We start from the raw sequence: 22801 nt of genomic DNA on the forward strand, positions 1-22801 counted from the left end.
CAATGCGTGTGTGAAGCGTGCAGTCGACTCTTCACAAGCTGTCGGCCCGATGGAGGAAATATTAGCTTAATACTCCTTCGGACAGGTCAATATAGTTACACCTCCTGGTTGGTCATTCTGAGAATGTTTTTGCAAATTCTGACAAAAGTACTGCTGTGAATCGATAAAAAAAGTCAATATGTTCATAAAGTTATGGTAAGCACCTTCTATGTCATGCAGAAACCAGATGAAATGCACCTGGAGGCTTATTTTACGAGTGGAAAGTGAAAAATGCAATGTGTTAACTCAAACCGGCCATTTTAGTAAAGTTAACTTGGCCACTAGTAGACAAAACAAGACAACAACACTATTTTGACTGTTTTATTACCAAGAATACAAAAAATATCTACATTCACATACCACATACTGTAGCATGACTGACCACATAGATTTCAAGTAAACTCCACCCGATCAATCAAAATCACCTTCAAAATCTCTTTTTTTTCTTTTGGTGTGGTTTTGCAGACGTCCCCGAAATGTCCTTTTTTTTTTTTACATTTGGCACTTAATTGCAGATGATTGGTGTCTCTGTGTGTGTAGGATTTGGAGGATCAAGCCACATTTGTGTAGTGGCACACACAGATCAGGTGGAGCCTCTCTGCTGTCGGCACAACGGTGTATCCCCAAACGAAAGGCTACTCGTCCACTGAGTTTGCTGTGTGCTCATCCCGGTGCTGGAATATGTCCAGCTACATCGAAACGTGGCTCCCCTCTCAATCCTCAACAACGTGGAACTTCTTTATGCATTTGGGAAAAATCTGTGGTACAATACAAAGTTAAAAATGATAGAAAAAGCAATATTACAATTAACATATCAACCTAGAAACCCCTTGGGGGATTACAGCGTTTCCATCGTCAAGCATATCTTAATGTCATACTAGAGATTCACAGAAAGTTCTTTTTCAGACTGAAACCAAAAAACAATCACATCATGTATGTTACAACATATTTGTCATCTTTTGAAGGTTCTCTGCCACATTAAAGCCTCATGGTGGCAGTAAGTACAGTGTTGGTGCTGAAGTACCCAAATAAGTTAGAAAAAATATAAATACCGCACGGGAAACAAAGAAATAAATTAAGAACTGCCACAGATGAAACAAAAAAAGGTTTTCAACAAATGTAGTAGCGGCAATGACAGTAAGTCATCACATCCATCTTCTTTTTTTTTCGCGCTCAGTGTCGTGGCTTAGGTCATATAAAAACAAAGCTCATCCCAAACACACTGTAGTCAGAGAGGATCAGCATTACAAAGTCCGTGTCTTGTGTGAGTAAAGATCCGTAAGAGTCCTTCTCTCTTCCTCGTCTTCTTCTCTGGCATATATGGCTGAACGCTTTGAACCAAAGGGCTGCGCCTGTGGCACGGTCAGGCCGGGGAGAATGAACGTGTGCTTTGAAGCCGTTTCCTTCGCAGGCCTCCACCTCCTGCGGGTGGGATTTAAGCCGTCTCGCTCCGCTCCAGGCAACTGGGGCCTTCAAGGCTGTGAAGAATCAGTTGAGGTTTAGGCAGGAATGTGAAAGTGCTAACAGTCATGGATGTGGCACTGAACACATCCCAGCTTTATCTCTTCCTTACACACTCCTGGTTTTTGTGTCATTCTTTCATGTGTTTGTGTCTGTCATTATTCCGTTTTTGTGTTGGTGTCTGTTGGTATAATATTCAGATGAAAAAGGCAAGGTTTCGTTTTTCACTCCTACCACATAGGAGGAGTGTTTGTCTCCAGGACACCGTACATCTCCGCAAGCTTTTTGAAGCGAGGGCCCCAGTCGTTGAGATAGTCATACTCGTGGTCAGTGTTGGACGTTCCTGACTGGAGGGAGCTGAGCGACTCTGCCACTGAGCCTTCTCCTTCATAGGCGTAGGTCTGCAGCGAGTCGTAAGGTGGAGCACATGCGTCTATGTCGGCTTCCAGAAGCTTGGCCAGAACGTACCCCTGAACGTTACTCTCCCCTCCGCCTCCTACGACACAGGCCTGGGGCACGTAGCGAGACAGGCTCTCGATCTCTGGCAGCATGTCCTGCCTCATCTTGCCCACGTGATGGTGGGCTTCGCGTGGGTTCCACATGGCAGCAATGTCGAAGGCCTCGGTGTCCTCCTCCCCACCTCCCTCGTCGTCGTAACGCACAATATTCTCATGCACATTCTCCTCTTCGTCACACAGGTAGGGCTTCTTACGGTGGGTCCTCAGGGAGAGCATGAACAGAATCATCACTGGTGACACGGGGAGGGAAAAATCACAGTCAGCTTTACGGTTCGGTTATTATAATGACACTTTAGTTTACAACCTGACCCATGGGCTTGTGTGTTAATGATAACTAGAACAGCACACCTTCAGAGCCATCAGAATGACAACACTAGGGAAAGCTATTATCAACATATAGGCTGGATGTGTATGCTTCTTCAGATCAGTCTTCCCAAGGCATGCAAGGATGAGTATGACAACAAACAGGACCCCTCACACGTCGTCTTGTCTGGAAGACAAACGGGTGTCTTGTGTCTGACTAGTGGAGCATTGGTTAGTGGCAGTTGCGCAGTGGTCCGGCACGTTCTCTGTTCCTGGAGGCTGATGCGTACTCACTTTATCACTCCCTGCAGACCCGCAGCTAAGCTCAGTGGGTTGAGTCATGCAGAACCCATGGGAGACAGCAGTAAATGCTGTTAAAACAACCTCAGTGTTCCGTACAAGCTTTTCTAAAATGCTATTTATCTATTTTGGCAAAAGAGCAATTTAATGAAAATATTCAAATATGAAATGAATGAATGTATGAAGTGCCTAATTTGCTGATCATTTCAGTAATAGCAGAATATGTTTGACTCTTTTGCCAGTGGCTGTTTTCTCATGATGTTGCATTCCAAACTCTAATTATTATGTTATTATTATTAGTTAAGAATCCTAATTAGCAGACACTGACGCAGAGGAAATTCCTGATGCTGATTTATAAAACAATTAAAATACTTGTATATTGCCATGTTAGTTGGGGTTTTGTCTGACACGTTATGACTCACCCAGTAGGACAAAGATGCAGACCAAGATGGCGATCAGGGCTCCTCTGCTCAGGCTGGCTGGCAGACTGTACGCCTCGGCATTACAGGACAGGACGTTGCCCTCGTGGTCACAGCTGCACACACGGATGGTCAGGGTGCTGGTGCTGGTCTGGACCGGCTGCTCGCCATCGGATATGAAAATGGGCAAGTAGAAGACAGTCTGGTCCTGCTGTGTCCAGCCTCCACGCCGCGTTAGGATCCACGCTGTGTTGTCTGTAAAGAAGCACACGGGTCAAGCCAAGATTAATATGGATAGAATATCATTTGTGTGGTGTTTCAAGACATTATTTTGCTGTGGAAACCAATTCAGGGAGAGGCTGATGGAATTTCGGGATCATAGTTACAGTCTGGACGGAAAATGATCTTGTAATTTATGCGTGTAACAGTCTGCGATTAGTTGTCTCGTGTAAAGTTGTGTAGTTGACTTTTCCTGAAAAGTAATTTTGTCACAACATGGCTTCCGTACACTTTCAGTCACTACTGTCCTGAGGTCAGATGTTGGTGTATGTGACATTGATGCTTCCTGGCAGTGCTCCTGTACAGGTGCTGTGTTTGATTTTGGCTGGACTGCACTGCTACCTTGGTTGTCTCTCAGTGTGAAGTTGGGATTGTTGGCAGCCTCCGGGGCCAAACTGTAGTGGAAGTGTTGTCCACCCGGTGGCTCATCTGGATCCACCGCTGTGACCGTCTGGATCAACTAGATAGCCGGACAGAAAGACACAGAGAGGAGCACCGAGTTAGTTCACAGGATGTGACAAGATGATCCAGATCGGCCGCTGTGCTCACTGTTGAAGCTTACACCCCAGTGATATCACCAAACGTCAGAGTGTGACATTCTAACGCAGCGTGCTGTCTCCGTACCTGTCCTGCCTTGGCGTTTTCGCACACATAGGCCTCCAAGTACTGCGTCAGTAAGGGAGGATTGTCGTTCACGTCCTGGATCTTCACAGCAACTGACACACTCGCAATCTGATCAGGGTTATCTGTAGAGACGCACACACACACACACATCCAGGTCACCTGGAGGCTCAGGCACAAACGGCTTAGATGTTGTATGATGCATAGATGGACGGAGTAGATGAATGACTCTTTGAGGATACTGCTGAGCTCAGTTTGTTCCTCTCTTCATCTTCCCCTCATTTACAGTGAGCCCGTGGCACATTAGGGGGTTCTCACTGTTAAATTACAATTCTATTATTCTCCATTAGCAATCACCCATTTGCATACCTTAACCAGCTGTGTAATGGGCAACAGAAACACAATTAGAAGGCAGTAACTACTTTTTTCAGGTTTCATCAAATGATCGATCAATCAATGTCGCGACTTTGGCACTGTAGGTCGATGCCGCACAAGTCTTGGTTTTCTGTGTGCGTAGCGTGTGTGTGTATAGTATATGACTGAATCGTGTGTGTGTGTGTGTGTGTGTGTTTTTGGCCGGCGACGACGGGCAGACATATCTGACTCGTGTGAAAGCGCTGTTACTTTGCTGACGTTGTACCGAAGCAGAGGCAAAATTAGTGGTGTGAAAATCTATTCCAGTAGAATGCAAAGCAGTTTAATTAAAGCGTATTGAGCAAATATGATTGATTTTAGTTTAACAAATGGGAGTATTGCTCTCGGTGACCATTCACATAAAATGTTAGAATAATGGAAGTAGACAGTTTGGACAAAATTCCCTTTCAATTGCAGAAAGGGCATTATAACGTGATTTAAGAATGGTTTTAAATGTTGATGTTGATGTTTTCATAGCTTTGATCAAGTCATCATTAAGGTAGATTATTTAAAAGATACTCAAAAAGCCCAAGCACACACAAGGCTGATAATGAGTAAATAGTAAATAGTAAACAGTTAAGAGAACAGTAAATTGTACTTAACTGTACAGTAAGTAGTAAGCAGAATTCATTTGGCTTTGATCTTCCTTTAGTGTTTGTTTTAGCAGTTATGCTTTCTTCAAGGTTATTTTTTCTCTTCCACTGTTTCTCTCTCACTGCCAGCACCATCTCCATCTCTACCTCACCCCTCTCCTGCCATCTCTTTTTTCCTGGCATGTTTCATGTTTCTTCCATGCGGGAAGTTATTTAAGTAATCATTAATCCAGCGAACATCCTCCTCTCTCGGAGCGTCCACCAAATGGAGACACGGACAGATAAACGGAGCAAGAGGGGACCAAGGTGACTTTTGGGGCTCGCTGCCTCCAGATGTTTGCAGAGCTGCAGGGCATTTCGCCGTAGAATTTATTTAGTTTATTGTCTAATTGATGCCATTTGTGGTCAGAGTACTAACAACAGTGCGTGCATGCGTGTTGCTGTGCATGTGACTTACTCATCTCCATGGCAAACACAGTGATGTTGTGCCAGCCGATCTCCTCTCGGTCCAGGGAGCGCACAGTCATCAGTGACCCGGACGTGATTTCAATGTAGAAGTACTTCTCTGGGTCGCCGGACCGCTCGATGGAATACCTGGTGACATGAAATGACATGTTATGTGTTGAGCATGAGCACTTCTTATGGATACAGTGCACCCCTCTGCACAGTCGGGAGCATATAATCTTATGTAAAGGCAGAGAGAGGGGAAATGCACACACGCTCACACAGTTGCATGTATCATGGTGTGCACCGTGTGTGTGTCTGTGCGATAAGGCGTCAGGCAGGCAGGGTTTGAAGGCACAATAAGAGGACCCGGTTGTGATAAGGCGTAATCTGAGTATCTGACTCCTGTGCCAAGCCGACGCCGGGGATGCAGCGTGACATGTTGGCTCATCTCCTGCAACCACCCGCTGTTCTCCAAAATGATCCTCTGAGAGGAACATCCAACACACCGAAGACAGATGTGGCGAACAAGCAGGCTAATGCAGAGAACAGCCCCCTTTACATGTAAAATAAGCAATAACAGTAGTCATATGCAGTATCTACAAAATGCTCAAATCGATATGCAAGTGACTTAACATGGATCCATCCATTCAAAGGCCTGTTGACCTAGCAAATGAATGCCAAATATATCCAGAATGATACAATTAACAAAAAAACGGTCAGTGACCTAGTTAAGTGACGTAAACCTCCCGTAAATGAAAACGTTTTCTGACATCGACAGACTATCACTTTGAAGACACAAAGCCCTTAAAATCCAACTGATCAATGCAGGCTGATCTTTCTGATTGGAAAAAAACAGTATATAAAATATAAATATTAGTGAAGTGATTTTCCTTCGGCCTGTGTTTACATTTGTGCACCCACACAGTGTTGCTGCAGGGACAATGCAAACTTTCTTTTGACTCTGTGCCGTGAGGGAACAGCGGTGATTGGCACATCCACAGCTGGCAAGGATCCCCCCAAAGGATCTCTATTAATATCACTCCTCCACAGAGCCGAGGAGGGGCCAGTGTTTGGGAGCCATGTGCATTGTGTGTGGGTTCAGATGCGTCTGCCAGTCATGCTCTCAGTGGAGGACAGAAAATGTAAAATGGAGCGGAGGGACAGGCGGACGTATTGTGTCAGGAAGAGGCCCATGACTTTTCCTTCCTCCCACTAAAGGTCACCTGCTGCTTATTGTTGTTATCTGTCATCAGATGTTGTTTGCTCCATCATTTGGCTGCAGCTCTCCACTGTCACCTCAAGCCATCCTTCTTCATGCTGTATTTCCCTAGCCTGATAGTCCCACTGAATGGACATTTTGTTTCCACTCCATTATTCAGGCTGACATTGTCCTCCAAGCTGTTTTCTGTTGAGGACGATTTGATTTTTAACAACCAGTTATTATTTAGCGATGTATCCCACAGCGCCAATGTTATTTTTAGCACACAATTAGCCAATTAGCATAATTTAGAATTACATTTCTTTCCCCTTCCCCTTCAGTTTGGGATGAACTGGTCTCTTTGCTCTTGCATTCCTTGTCAATGTTTGTCCCTCACTGTCGGGTGAGGGGAGATGCAGACAGCATGCTACCCAGTGATCTCCTTCTTTCCACCTGCAGGGTGAGGAGGAGTGTAAAGTGTGCAGAGCTCCAGCTTTCCTTTCTGGATTACCCTCCTCCAGGCAGGTGCCCTAACCGACCAGTAGGAGTTGCTGTTGCAGCAGGTAGATCCCTCTGCCAGCTTCCCACCTGCAATTATGTCTGACCAACTGTGTCCATTAGAATGCAAGATTGAGCCAAATTTACCAGATCTCTGAGGTGTTTTATGAAGCTGATATTCCTCCTGTGCAGTACTGAGCACAGAGCCTCTCCAGTGTCCATAGCTGAATCCACATCAGCCATCACTGGCTGGGGAGTGTTTTGCTTCACATTTGCTCCAATCTCTTCCGCATATACAGCCAGGATCCATTGCCAGCTGTGGGGATTTCACTGAACTGAACTAAATTCAGATTGGGGCTTTAGCTGCAACGGTCGTTTGGCTTTGCAGAGTTCCATTCGCCTCAGGAATGGGACCATTTTCATTGAATTCAGTCAGCGGATTTCCTCAGGCATCATAGTTTGAAAGTTTAAGAGATCAGAAAGATTCTACATAGAACCACATGGAAGTATTCAATGAGTCAAATTAGTCAAAAGAACTGATGAAGTACCTTTCCTAGCTTCCAGCCTGTGTATTTGTGGATTACAAATGAATAGAACCCATGAAGTAACTGCTGTGTACAAAAAGACACACAAGCAGCTCCTGTGTCATCTACTGTATAATGTATCCATTTCCTTTGCACTTCTTTAAGTCCTAATAGAAGTAGTAAAATGGACAGCTGGGACGAGGTGCAGCCTGTGCCATGTGAAACTCATTTACTGCCGCAGTCATTGATTCCTTCAGATGATTAATGACCTAATTAAAGGCTTTATGTCTAATTAGTTTATGAGAAGTGTGGTCTGGACAGTCAGCCCACCGTGCAACATCTGTTCTGGCAGAGCACAGAATAATTGTGGAGTGGAAGTCCTCCGCTTCAAATCTTTAGTTTGTCTAATGATGAGATCTTGAAAGTTGTCAGGGTTATTGTGTAGAGTATTATGTTTGCCCTCCTCATCAGCCTTTCCATTGAGGAGGTTTCAAACAGAGGTGTTGATAGATGCCGTCTTCATTCATGTCACTTTGCCTCAGAGAAATCATATTGTAACACTGCCCCCACCTGGATGTGAGATAACATTGCAACTGCAGCAACATTGATCTCCGCATCAAAGTGATAAAACTTCTCATTAAAGATAGGTCATTTCAGTGCAAGTCATCGTAACATCTTCAAACCATGGCAGCTTAGAAGGAGAACCACACTCAACAATAGAGAGTGCTGTATGTTTTGGAACCAGTTCTGTACTTATTTACACGACATGAGTGAGTTTGACTAAAGCTATACACCTGCAGTTTTATAAAATTTATAAAAGTTATGATTTTTGGGAAATGTTTTTTATGTTGCAGCCTTCTGGAGATATCTGGTGTACACTGACCCACATGAAACGGCGCTGACTAGATTGCTTTACTCGGTTGGTGTCGATGACCTCACCTCACAGTGTTATTGGCAGCATCAGGATCTCTAGCTGAGATGGTTTTCACCACCGTCCCAATCTCGGCGTCCTCTGGCAGCTCGATGTAGTAGGCCGGAGAGTCAAACATGGGGGGTTCGTCCACGTCCTCCACGCTCACGTGCACAATAGTGACATCTTTGAAGGAGCCGCGGTGGCGTAAAGCGGGATCCAGGTGGGTGTTGGCCCCCTCCACTTTCAGGGTGTAACTGGGTTTGAGCTCGAAGTTCAGCGGCTAGCAGGGAAACACACAATCCAAAGAAAGGACTCAGTGTGATGTGTCGGAAAAATATTTGAACAAGAATTTACAAAAATGTGTTCTCAGAAATTTAGAACTGTTGTAGTTGAAGGTGAAATTTTGATTAAAATGCCACGAAATAATCCCAAATATTTGCTGGCCCATTCATTCATTCATTTCCGAGTTTTTGGGTTTTGTGACTACTTGGACAAAATAAGCAAATTGTAGATGTAACCCTAACCTCTAGGATTCCAGGTTTTGGCCACTTATTTGTCTCTATTTTTGATACTTTAATCTCTAAACAGAATTAAACAATAAAAAATGCAACAAATAATTGTTAGATATGAGGGATATTTAAATATACAGCTGCACCTGCACCATTAACTGTTAACAACCAGAAATCAGGCAAATACATTCATATATTTTGCAGCAGTCTGACTATATACCTTTTTGACAGTGATGATTCCAAAAAGGTTTGTGGGGTCTGTGCTGATGTCAAACGTGTCTCGTCCGTCGCCGTCGATGATACTGTACTTCATCTCAGCATTGGGCCCAATATCTCTGTCCTTAGCCCATAGTCGGCCCACCACCGAACCCACCGGAGCTGATTCTGGGGTACTCATCTGATACAGTCCTGCGGAGAAAGAGGGAGGGAGAAAGAACCAGAGGAATGATAAATGCTGTTTATTCTTCCTGTAGTTCTATTGCAAAAGCTTGAACTTATTTCTCCTCTAGAGGGAGCCAAACCTCTTCCATCACCTCCACTGCTGTTTCTCACAAAGTCACATCCTCCACTTCTGAAAATAAATGGCTCCAGAGACGTTTCACAATCGGGTTACATACTTCTCATGGGTCAGCTCGAGTTTCATCTCCTGTTTAACCTCAAAGAGGAGGTGACAGTTGCCCAATTTGCGCTGCTCCCTACTGTCCTAAGTAAAATTCTCCTTCATTGTGCTTGACAGAGGGGAATCCCTGAAGCTCTTCAGAACAGATCAGAGTTCCATCTAAATGATGGTGCTAATTGGGGGTGGAGAGATGGAAGTGAGTGAGGATGGTGGCGGGGGGTTTCTTTGTTTAGGGGTGAAGGCACCCTACGGCCCGGCTAAGATAACCGCAGACAGCTAGGCACCCCTGACCCTAAAGTACACGATAATGAGAGCAGCAGAGTTAGAGATAATCAAAGAGACAGCATGGGGCGACTGGTGGCCAAGGGATGAGGGGGATGGAAGAGGCCAGGGGGTAAAGGACTGGGGACTGGTGGCCAAAGCAGACAGAGGGAACAGGGCATAGAGGCTAATGGCTCGGCCAGTTGAGAGAAATGAGGTAGACAGAGTGGAAATTTGTTGTTTTGCATGGCTAGATGCTGGTCCGGCCAAGGTTGGGACACAGTTTCACATTGGAGCCGATTATAGAAAATAGCAAACAAGCATGATGTGTGTCACTTTCAATAAAAGCTTTCCCTTCTGGAATACAGGAATTTTACACTGCATATCCATTGAAAGAGAGGTTAAAATGTGTAAATAATTGGTTGTACCATGTCAGCAGGGATGAGATGAAAATGCTACAACAGTGATTAAAAGGAAAAACTGTCTTTGCTGCTCTTTCACATGTTTGATGTAGTTACACTGCACGACACATCGACAATCTCTTTGGCAACTAATTTCCTCACAAGCCCCCACAGGGCAACTGTAGGATTTCTGTAAATTGCCCCAATACACCACAGGCACGCTACCACTAGTGTAAATTGCAGTGCTCCTCCCATGTTTAAAGGTTTGTATCATCACTGCTTCTTGCGATTTATGCAGCCAAATCGCGCTTTTGATTCGAAATCTACTAATTGTGTCCCACTGGTATCAGGAAGCACAGGGAGAGAAATGAAACGGGAATAGCAAAAAATATGAGGAAGTGTGGGCCCATCCTTACTCTGGTCAAACATGGGCGGGTTGTCATTGATGTCAGTGAGAGTGATGTTGACGGTGGTGGTCCCGGCGAGCCCCCCTAGCTGGCCCCCCATGTCCTTGGCCTGGATGACCACAGTGTAGTTGGCCCTGGTCTCTCTGTCCATGTCTGCTAGGGACACACGGACCACGCCTGAGGGGAGAGAGAGACAGACAGAGAGAGCGAGTGAGACGGAGAGAAAGAACCCATACAAAGCCACATGGTAAATTAAAGGTCAGCTGCAACGAACTGGTGACACAGATTAGGGTCATGTGTCCCAGCGATATCATCCTGGAATGTCAGCGCTCCCAGTGGAGCAGACATGAGTAAAGACACTGCATGAGAGTATTACAATAGAAGTATTATAACGGAAGCTTCATAGATCATCGTTATATGGTACCAGTACAAGCTGCAGCTAGATGAGGATATTTACGCACAAACATACAACTACTGTAGGTAACCAGCCTTCTTCACAGTTCTAAGGCAACACAGAAATTGTCTCATCAAATCATAAATCCTCTCTTCCCGTTACTCTCCACCCATTGCACCAGTTAATATCTGGTCTATGAGAGAATGCCAAGGGTCCTGTTGTTATTTACAAACCAAGAGCCACAGTCGGAGCTTAACGTGTGTTAGAAGATGAAGTGGCAGGAGTTAGAAATATTGCAACTGAAGTATTACATTTAGTTTCATAACAATAACAGGAGTCCATGTTCAGTGCTTCCTCCATTCAGAGGCGCTTGGTATACACAAGGGTTTGGACTGCTGAATTCGGTTTGCAGTTACATTGTGGTACATTGTTAGATCCAGGATGGAAAATTAACACTGGTAGTCAGTCAAGTGTTAGAAAATAGAAACTATATAATATTCCCTGTCTGAACCTTCCCCTTGTAGCTTATAAAACAGAAGTAGTGGTTGTTGTAAAGGTTTTGAAGCATTTGCAAAGCCTTACCAGTCTTGGCATCCACTGAGAAGTAAGGCTGGCCCTCCAGAATGCTGTAGACCACACGGGCACTGTTGCCATATGCGGGGTCGTCTGCATCTGTCGCAGTTAGCTGGATCACAGATGTTCCTGGGGATGGATGGAGCACAACGGGTGTTGACAAAATGAAGGGAGCATAGAGAGATCAGGAAATTGAAGGAGGATGTAAAGAAAATAAGGAGGACGGGAGATGCTAGTAACCTACACAAACATTTTTATATAAATTAAATTAATCATTTTGGGCGGTGTTCTAACAGCTCTGGGATCGTGCTTTTTTACTTCAAAGTAACCGCAGTGGTAGGTTTATGAATAGTGAATGAAGCAGATGGAGCCTGTAAGAACAAGTGGTCTCAAGCTGAAATTATAATACTGTTATGTACTTCACAATTGTTTGTCCAGATTGCATCATCACAGTTGCTGCTCTCTGCGCCCACTTGATCACCGCCACTGCTAAGGCTTCACATATGTGCTCACACAACAGATGATGAGATCTTTTCCAGTGTTTATTGAATCCAGCTATGGCTTATAACTTTATGTAGAGCAGCTTTTAGAGGCATTTCTGGTTATGCCGTGGATCGTGTTTCATGGTTCCATTAGGGTCCATTCAGAGGCCTCCCAACCAGAGCACCAGATCAAGAGGCCGGGAAAGGTAACACCAAATATCTCCAAAGTGCTCAAATTGACCAAACAGCTCCACTGTTATTGAGCTAGTTTAGATATCCTGAAAAGAACAACATTGGAGTATAGCTTTACAATAACAAATCATAGGCAAGAGGTCTACATGGTCTATGTGCACATGTCTACTATTTTTTCCATTTGTCTTTCTACTTGTCTGGCCATTTCTGGACTCCTTTTCTCATGCTCACCTATTTTGGACATCTCTGGCACAGAAGCTGTGTACGGTCCGTCCAGAAACCTTGGTTCGTTGTCATTGATGTCCTGGATCTTGACGATGAACTCAGATTCGGGCTCCAGGGGCCTGTCCGTCAGGCGGTTGCGGGCCTGGGCTCGGAGCGCATACTGGGCCTTCACCTCCCTGTCCAGCCTCTGGATGGCGTGGATGTCCCCTGTGCTGTCGTCAATGGTGAACGTGGTGCCTGCGCCCTCACCCGACAGGATGTACTTGATGGATCCATCCCCTTTGTCCATATCTGAGTGGAGCTGTGGGCAGTCACAAGTGTTTTATATTCTGCAATCAGTGGAATTTTCCTTCACTTTAAATCAAGTGCGCTCCAGTACTTTCTGCAGTACATGCTTTCAAAAAACAACAACAGTGCATTTGTGATATTTTCAAAAAGATCCTTTTTACACCACATAAAGATGTTCACTTCACTTCCTTTTGCCAATGGAGAAATGAGTTTATGAAACGCTGTGAGCAGAAGTTTGTAATTTCCTCTAATTATTCTCTCTATGCTGTGTGTGTAATGAACTGCATAAACAGGTAGACAACATTATTGTAAACAAATTCCCAAACGTGCCAAAATTAAGGGCTGGCCTCCCGGTGTATGTGGTTGTATGTGTAACTTACAGTTGTAAGTAGACATCTAATCACAGCCTGCTCTCCTTCCATTGCTGCGGGCCCTGTAGAGCAATCAGGCGCTTTTGTGGCCTGTACGTGCAAATGCCAGCCTGTTGATGTGCAATCACTCATTACTTTGTCCTCAGAGGGTCACCATGTATGATGAGTGCTTACTTCCATCACACTGGCAGAGCCGTATTAAATCCCACCACTGATGTCTGTCTCGTGTAATCAACAGGCACATGCAGGCCATCAGTGCCACACAGCATAGCAGTCGAAAGAATTCCAGGCTCACCCCTAAAATACACTTTAAAAGAACCCTGACACACGGGGGGGGGTCAAACTGCTAAAACTTTGCATCTGCAAGCATCCATTCTTGTTTGTTCTAACGATAGCTCACCAGCAATCTTCACCAATACCTATCGATGTAAAGAATCAGACAACATAGCGTTTCCTATCACTTCAGACAACATGCCTACCTGCAGTCGCCCCCAGCAAAGCTCTGCTCGGCCCAACTTGGCCCAGAATAGATTTTTTAATCAACACCCCATTGTGGGCTTCAGCCCCGTGTCTCCTGGTGATATACAGTATCTCGGGCTGATGCCTTCCCTCCACCTCTTGCTCATCCGCTTTCTCCTGCACTGATCCTTCTCTTCCAGCCGAGCCTATGAAAGGAGGGAGTTTGACACTCCGGCTATCAATTACCTGCTCGGTCTCCAGCCCAAAGCCCAAACCGCCGACGTCCCTAAGGCTCAGAATACTAAGTCGGCGCCATGGCTGAACAGAGAGAGGTAAGGCAAGGTAGGGGGAGCAGAGGAGAAAAGCAACAGGGCCAGGAAACATCTCTGTCCTGCCATGTCATATCCTAAAATGCTTTCCACCCTGATGAATGGCTCCCTGGGATGCCTAGCCCGACTGAGTCATTTCATCTACAGGGGATAGTTTGAAAAGAAGTCAGCAGAGAAACACTAAATGGAAAAGAGAGACAGGTGTGAGGAGAGATGCTGTGGAAGAAGAAGAATCCCTTCAGTTAATTAAAAGTAACAATGCCAGAATGCCGAAATATTCCATTACAATTGAAATCCTGCGTTCAGATATCACAAGTAACAGGCAATAGATGTGAAGAATGAATTCTTTTGTCCTCAAAAATTGGGTGTTCAAGACTTTTCACTGAATGCGATCAGGTGGTAGGAAATATTAAAAGACATGAGGGACATGAAGAACAGTGGAAGGCGATGAAGGAAGAAAGTAGGGAAGGTCGAAATAAAACAAGAAAGAATGAGAGAAAGAATCAAGGTATTTTGGATGTTTTTTACACACTTGTCAAGATCAAGTTAAATGCTAAATATGAGTAAATGTAGTGACTTGCTACCTCTAAACTGAACATGCCATACAAGAATTCTTTGATAACTTCTATGCAGATTAAGTACAGTTTCCAGAGGAGCTGTACTGAACTGGCAGCAGTCCCTTAGGACTTGTTACTCTCCTATTTAGTCAAAGCACATGACTTTTTGGAATATAACGTTTTCTCTGTATTCCCAATTGGCGGAAATGAAATTATACCATTACACTTATTAGACAACTTTGCATCATTCCCAAAGGGACTTTTCAGAGGATGAGGATTGAGGGCCGTGGTGTTTTAAAGGCAATGCGGAGCTGCAAACTCACTCAAAGGTCTGGAAGCAGAAGACATATTTTCAGATCCAAGCAGCATATCTTAAGTTTTTCATGTAGGCTGCACAGGATACAGACCAGTGATGGAAGAAATATTCAAACCCTTTGCTTGGCTGAAGTGAGTAAAAAGTATTACTGAAGTTTATATCTTAGTTCTCTCTTTGATAAATTATCAATTCATCCTTGGTAAAGAATTGATGCATTAACAACAGTAAATCCACATTTAATGAATGCATATCATGTCGAGTACTTGCATCTGGCTTTATCTCTGCAGAGCCAATTAAAATCTAAAATCTAAAAAATGTATTGCAGTTGGAAGCACAGTGGAAAATAGAAAACAACAATTACTGAAGTGAAAGTACCTCAAAATCATTCTCTGGCAACTATATCATTTTCTCGTCTTTAGTCAATTTCCACCTTTGATGCAGGCTAGATTCAATTCAGTTCAATTGACGACTATTACCTGGTAAAGTGATAATTAAGTCCCTGAGATTATACACAGTTTACATGCATATAAATACATGTAAGATACAAGATCACTTATAAAGACTTAGCTTACAATGACACAGTAGCATTGTGGTGGAGGGCTGCAAGCTACTATTGTTGCTGTTTGCAAGACTGCTCTGTCTCAAGGCTGATGATGACTGGGCCTGCAAATATTGATCAGATGTTCAATTCACTTTCGCGACCGAGCAATCAGAGTACCCCTGTGTGAGCCTCCCCCGACTCTTCTCCTCAGAGCATGTCAGCTGTGTGTACATGTGCTGTCGGCCTCAGTGGAACAGGGTCGACTGAGAGAAGCCTCGGATCGAGTCAATTAGCTCGATCGCTATTGTCTGGCTCTGTCTAAGAGTGGAGGGAGGGCGGGCTTCATAAGGAACTCAATGCATCCACAGATTAAAGTGGGCCGTCGGGGAAGCCTGCCTAACAGTGGACTCCCCCCCCCCCTACCCAATGATCATTTTCATTCATGTGCTGAGCTCTGGCCTGACTACAGATGACCTCCAGCTCCCCTATAGGCCTGTAGGAGCCAGATCGGTGCTATAGACCCCCATGCTCATGTGCTTCTAACATGTGAGTTGCTTCTGTACCAGGCCAGATAATCGTATTCTATCTCTTATTTTCAAGCTGCACCTTTCAGTTTGTGTGTATATGGTCTCATATCATATGCAATGTACCCACCTTTCCAATATATAGTGGTTCCAGTCCAGTATACTCCTCCAAGACAAAGAACTGGTTCCAAACCCAGCCTCGCTTCACTCTCTGGAGCAGTGCTGTACTGCCCGTGTTTGCCCCTTCAGCCGACCCCATGGTCGTACCCAGCAGGCCGTGGGGCAGAAAGGTCAACATGCAGAGGGCTACAGGGACCAAGGTGCTGGCGGCTCCAAGAAGATGGAATCGGTCTCCCATTGTGAAGCACAGAGTAGTAGAGAGTAGAGGTCGCTCACACTTTTCCTGGTTCTCTTTCTTTACAATTGGTGCTGGTTGAACATTTGCTGTTTCCTGGCTCCCTGCTGTCCTGGAAGAGTGAAGAGAGGAGAGGAGAAAAAAAAATCATACCAGCAATTTCTCCTCTACAGACAGGACAAATTTCCATTACTCTGTAAAACCCATTAGTCTAAACACAGCAATGTTCCGAATACCATGTCTGAGAGGGACTTATCACATTCTAAATGTCCTTTTTGTCAAGATGCTATTCCCATTTTGCAGGATGCTGAGATCCAATCCTTACTATTCTCTTTGAGGCTGTGGAACCTGTGGATGCTATATATCCTATCCCTTTATCGTGCCTCCACATTATCCCTCTTCTACCAGGTTTTTGTTGAGCAATAATGAGCTGTGTGTGTGTGGGTCTCATCAAGGCTGATAGAGTGGCTTCCCTATATGGTGTCGATGTGGTCGCATGGAGGAGGACAGGGGAGGACAAGAGGGAAAGAAATGAGATGGTTCCACTTTTGGAGCTGAGGACAAAACAGGCGTGATGACGCACCTGGAGCTCTTCTCCTCAGCGCAGTAGAACCAGCCAATTTAGTTTAATTACACTGACAAAAAAATGCTCATCCTCTTCTATCTGTCAGGATGAGGCGAGAGGAGAGGTGAGCTCCTTCACACCTCCTGTAAAAGGCCCGGGGGTGTGATGTTCTGTGATTGTAGCATTTTCTGTTAACACCCCTCCTCTTGTCTTACCGAACACATCTTATAAGCTCCTCTCAGCCCTTCATATACCTTTCGTGAAAAGTGAAGAATAAGGTATTTTTTGTCACTTTGTCACAACAAATGAAACTGTTAGTTTAACTGTGAAAAACTGCAATCTAGTTTCTTTTTATTTTTAAGGCAGCCTAGGAGGTCGGCTTTGCTGTGGTTGTGTGTGTTTATGTGTGCTGACTCAAAAGGTTATTGAAGGATTCTTATGAATTTTTGTTGAGGTGTGTCGCGACAGGAAGAATGTTACTGCCCGATATGAGCATAGTTTTAAAGTTATTACATTTTGGTTATTATTTTTGGGCCCTAGACAACCATTCAAACGGCTTGTCCTATGTTGACACTAGGTTGCCACTAGATGGTAGCAGAAGCAGGTATAGCCAAAGCCGAGCACTCGCTACCATTAAATCTTCTGCTGATGGTCATAAATGCATTTTCAAATAGGAGCTATTTTTTCAAGGCATAGTCGGATGCCTTGGGGGGCTACGAATATGCAGCTACCAACACTGTGTTCAACATTGATGGAGGTTTGTGCTCCAAGTGCTCCCGTTTGTTTTGATATTTCAGGTTTTGAAGATCCCTGTTGGATTGCTGGGATGTTTGTTTTCATGCCTGTAAATGCGATCTCCCTGTGTATTACTTTTTTTGATATGAACATCACAACATTTTTTCAGAGGTCAGTTCATCATTTTCTTTTTAAGGTTGCATATTGACTTTTAGCTCATCAATATCCCCGGCACCTTTGCCGTCTCTCTCCCTCTCCATCTGCATCTTGTTTTTATGTAACAGGAGGACTTGTACATCTGCTCCTCTTGCATTAACAAGCTGAGGGAAAATGGATGGATTTATGGTCAGCAAGCAAAGCAGAGATGGAAACAAAGGAGGCTGTTAGAAGGGGGGAATAGAGAGTTTTGGGGCAAAAAACAGGGGAAGAAAGAGAGACTGTTTGACTCATGGTTTGACTCCATTATGTTTTGTGAGAGAGTGCATTGTGCTGCTGCAGACTCTCTCTGAATCGCCAAACTCAGTTAATCATTGTTGAAGTGGCACAAAAGGAAAGGCAGGGTGTGGGGCGTGGCTGCATTGTCAACGGGGGGCTGGGCTCAGGGGGCGTGTGTGTGTGCGTGTGTGTGTTTCTGTGCCCGTCTGTGTGTGTCTGGGTCGAATCTTTAGAGACAAATCCGCGAGGGCCGCTTGGCAGGATGGCTGACACTTGACCTCGCTGGTCCCCTCTATTCTGTCTTTTCAAGTGGCCCCATTGCCATTATGAAGTAAAATTAGCTCCCTGTTCCCTGTTCACAAACCACCAGCTTCCCCTCTCAGCTCCTCCTCTCAGAGGTCACAGCTTGCACCCGTGCATTTTGCTCCATTTTGTTGTGCCTAATGAGGTGACATGCAACATAATTGTGCTGGCAAAACATTCCACACATCTTTCTCCTGCTAATCTTATGGCATTTCACTTGTAAAAAAAAAAGAAGGGCAGCTGGTGTTTGCCGCACAGATTGCCCTCTGAGAATAGCAATAGGAGGGAGGATGGGACAGAGGGATGAAGGGATGAGGAGTTAGGTGAAGGGTGGAGGAGCAATCATATGAAAAAGCTTTGCTAGACTTAAGACGGAGAGGTATTTTCCCACCAAGCTGATGCTTTTAGAAAAGTCGAATATCTGCCTTTGTATTCACAGGGGACATGCAATTTTGGGCTATCACAAAAAAGCGATGCAAGTAAGGACAAGAATGTGATTTGATGCTTTCTTATTTGTTTTGAGCAACACAACAAAGCTTGTTTTGATTTGAGGGGGAAAGAAATTGAATGACAATAGAGGAGATGGTTGAGTGTCATGGGGCACAGCTGGTGTAACAAAATGACCGGCCATATTGTTGTAACATTTTATTCCAAGTCCACCTGCTGCTCCATTAACTGAGATCCGAACACAACAGGCTATATCAAACGGAGTGGGGAATGCATTCGTGCACCCAAGGAAAACAAACACCAGACAAAACACAATTGCTGTGACGGACTACAGCCCCGATCAAGCAGAATCCCTGACTGGACCGACTCCACCTGTCAATTCAGAGCTCTGACTCTTAGATTTGCTTTTTTTCTTAACAAATATGCTCAACACACAACAAAGGCTTTATATCCAGCACGTCACTGCACAAATACATCAGAACAACAAAGGTATGTTATGAAAAACCTCAACTCAACAAAGACACTGATTATAGTAACAACGCAATGGGGAAGAAAGATTAAAGGACCAGATTGTAAGTGTTATACTTGAGTAGAAGTACTGTGTTACTTTCCCTCTCTTGGGAGTAGTGAGACTCAGCATTGTGTGTGGTACATTAGTATGGGTTTGCCCTGATTCCACCCTGTTTAAGTAATTCGTGAAGCATTATTAAATGTTGATTTCACACCACTCACCCAGCTGTAAAAGAGGCCCCCCACACTCTCTTAAGAGATGCTTCAAAATGGGTGGACCTGTGAAAAAGGGGTCCACCCACCCTGGCAGGGTGAAACGTCATGGCCAATTTGTTAACCACAATTGATTTTGCATGGTAGAAAACGACGCCACCCTGAAGGCTCGGAGCCGGACTCTCAAGAAGGTTTTATAGGTGGAAACCCTGCATGGGAGAATATCCTTCACACAACAGGGGACAACAATTCGAGCAAATGCTGTCGCAATGTGTGGAACATCTGAAATGCAGTTCCCAGACGTACTGCTTAGCTTGAAAAGACACACTCCTCATTGAAGTGTAGTTTCTGCATGCTAATATCTACTTACTTAGTTATTTAGTTGTGATTAACTCTGACTCTTAGCACTGCTGTCAGTGTTGAAAAGCAAACTAATTCCAAAATACATGAACTTGTTTAACAGAAATTCACGTCAGTATCTTGACGCAAATCAGGATTAAGCAGAAAATTGCACTTCACATTTCACTTAGTCCTTCTCACTGAAACTAGATGAACCAATTCAACTTCTGATTATGTTTTGTTGTGGCTTGATTCATACGTTCCTAAAACAACTAGAACAGATTCTATCTCTATGAAGTCTTACTACTTTACTTTACCTTTTTTCTACTTTTAAAACAAGAGTTTTTGCTGTGTTCTAAAGATCTAAAAAAGGACCAGGCTTTGTGATTTCCAAAGCAAAGGCTTCTGTAGATCTTCAGTGCCTGCAGGGAAGTCCCAGTTTTCTTAGAGAGATGGTGTTCAAAGGCAGTTTAGTGCTAGAGGAGGTGTGTTTCCTGGCCTAACGCTCTAGATCACGGGGATGGATATAAGGTCCCGATGGATACACATATGGTATATGTGCAGTAGGTGCCTTTGTGTGTGTCGGTCTGCTACCCTCCGATTCATCCCTGCTCCTCTAACCCTCACCCCTAAGGACAGAGAGGCTGGCATGAGCTCTACTTTGAACCTGCTTCTGCCTCCCTTAGCTTCAGCCTTTGCACCACCACTGCTGTGCCGTGACGAGCGACTCCCTCCCTGTGGCTTGTTTACTTTTAAGTATTTTTAATTACCCTCCACTTCTAGCCGCCTCATCTTTGCCTGGAGATAATCTGCCAAGTGATTCATGTCCTGCACTTCTGCCGCCACTGTTACTGGAGTGAGTGAATGCACTTTAACTTTATGTGAAAACACGGCTGGTTGGCTTGATCTAAAACATAGGTGTTGTTAAAGGCTGCTGTAACCTTACTCCACTGCAGCTTATCCAGCCGGAGTTGGAAGGTGAAGGTGTTTAGACCTGCTCCAAATGCCTACAGTGGAAGGTGTAGCAAAAGGTCATAGGTCATAGTGTTGTTTGTGTGTACTTCTGAGTGATTTTGTAATGTCTCCATAAATGGGAATACCAGTACACACTTTCAGTTTCACTTCTCTTTTGGCTGACTTATGTGAGGTGAAGTTGTTGTACTGGAACTTATCATTCACCTGCTAGGTTTTTACACTCAGATGAAACGCAGACTTATTTTTATAAAGTGTGTGTGTGTGTGTGTGTTAAATGCATTTAAAATGTGACATTTCCCCTCCCGAGATTTAAAAGTATGAGCCACTCTAGCGATGGTTCCTTGTTGACTTCCACTCACTCCTCACTTTCATTTATTGGAGACCGATTCCTGTACTTTTCTGCCCGCTGTGCCTCTCACTCCTTCCCTTCTCCTCCTCCTCCTTCTCTGTGCACATTTAGTTCATTCACTGCTTGGTCACGGCCATAAAAGGACCCTTGTCATTTATGGAGAAATTAAATCACACAAACTGGCATTCATCCCAGCCACTGGTGCATGGAAATGATGTCACCATGCATAAGCATCATCTGGAAAAGTTTGCAATCAGTGTCAGTCCGCTGCAAATTAAACAGCGGTGTCCTGGGGACGGATCAATTCAGATTCAAATCTTAATAATTGTTGTAGTTTTAAGGAATGTTGGGTTTTTAAGATTGATTTTCCACCACACGGCTGCTGGTAAAGAGTCCTCATCTCCGTGACAGGATTGTTTGTTTCCATCCTGCTTTACACCACAGGTGAAGGAAGTAACAAATCCTGAAGTAAAACTACAAATATCACAATGAGAAGAAACACATTACAAGTTCTGTAATTCTTTGTGAACATTGATAAATATTTGCAATAAAATGCTCAAAGTATGTGAGGTAAACAGACTCAACCTCATTTTTGGGGAGTGTCTAAACTGTAGTTTACGCCCTCTACATCCCCTGCACTTGATTACAATCTCTGACCTGTTTTCCTGTCTCAATCTGTTGAGATAATGTTTATAGTGCACTGTGTCATCAAGCGACAAGGTTTACAACCACAACAGCAGTATTTTACAACTTCACGCTATAGTGAACGTAAAACCTCAATCTACACCCATCAGGTTAAAGTACTGCCAAAAAACTGCATCAAGTTGTTCAAGTTAGTGCTAAAAACTGCTGAAGTACAGCATATGGTAAACAAGCGAAAAACAAAGTGCTGAGGCTCATCCCAGAGTCCTAAAGGATGTATAGATATGGACGTGTGCATGAGCTCATCTCTCAGACGATCCTTTCCTAACTCTCACTGTCACAGAAAACGAAAATATTTCAAAACATGTCACTCTGGTGTCTTAGTTGGTGACCCGTGGTTGCAGGACAGCCGACAGCTTAATCACTTTCCTTATGTAAAAAAATAGAAAAAAAGAAATTCAATTAAAGCATCCAGAAATGAATCTGTCCTCATCTTGTGAAATTAGGACCTTGGCTTCGGCTCTGGGAGGAGGTCTGAATGCCAAACAGAGGTCTGTAAAAAGCAGCGAGGCATTCCTCCTCTCAGCATGACTTGTTTGAAGTAGCGACAGTGAAACGTGCTGAGAATTGAAGCCATGCGTTGGGCTGAAGCTCGCCTGCACTAAAGTTCATGCTGTGCCACAAAACCCCTTGCTGACAAGGACTCAAATGTACCTGTGCCAGCCACACACAGATTATATTTATCTCTGTAAACATTGTTTATCAAGTATTGATCCCGTGCAGTAATAATACAGTGCATGACCCTCGTGTCTTAATCCTCTCAGCACTTTCTCTGTCACTTCAGTTAAGATGCTCCGTGTTTCAGTTTTCAGTTACATTCAATAAATCCTCATTCACGCTCAAGTTGTCATTGCCACTGCCGAGCTTTGAGACGTGACAGAGTGCCAGCGAAAGTCAA

General features: G+C 44.3%; 1 protein-coding gene across 1 annotated transcript; it reads right to left on the bottom strand.

Moving 5' to 3' along the window:
• Positions 1 to 1425: 1425 nt before the first annotated feature.
• LOC143006852 (cadherin-20-like) lies at positions 1426 to 16422 on the bottom strand. Its single transcript, XM_076158178.1, has 11 exons — positions 16106 to 16422; positions 12597 to 12891; positions 11701 to 11820; positions 10734 to 10901; positions 9257 to 9444; positions 8554 to 8807; positions 5405 to 5541; positions 3944 to 4065; positions 3662 to 3779; positions 3044 to 3295; positions 1426 to 2248 (listed from the first exon to the last, which is right to left on the bottom strand). Exons 1-11 carry the CDS (start codon positions 16331 to 16333, stop codon positions 1731 to 1733), a joined length of 2400 nt encoding a protein of 799 aa, XP_076014293.1. The 5' UTR covers positions 16334 to 16422; the 3' UTR covers positions 1426 to 1730.
• Between the last annotated feature and the right edge of the window lie 6379 nt (positions 16423 to 22801).

The sequence above is a fragment of the Genypterus blacodes genome, unplaced genomic scaffold (genome assembly GCF_046128005.1).
Source record: "Genypterus blacodes isolate CSIRO-AG114 ecotype Tasmania unplaced genomic scaffold, CSIRO-AGI_Gbla_v1 ptg000076l_1, whole genome shotgun sequence".
In the NCBI taxonomy this organism is placed as follows: Eukaryota; Metazoa; Chordata; class Actinopteri; order Ophidiiformes; family Ophidiidae; genus Genypterus; species Genypterus blacodes.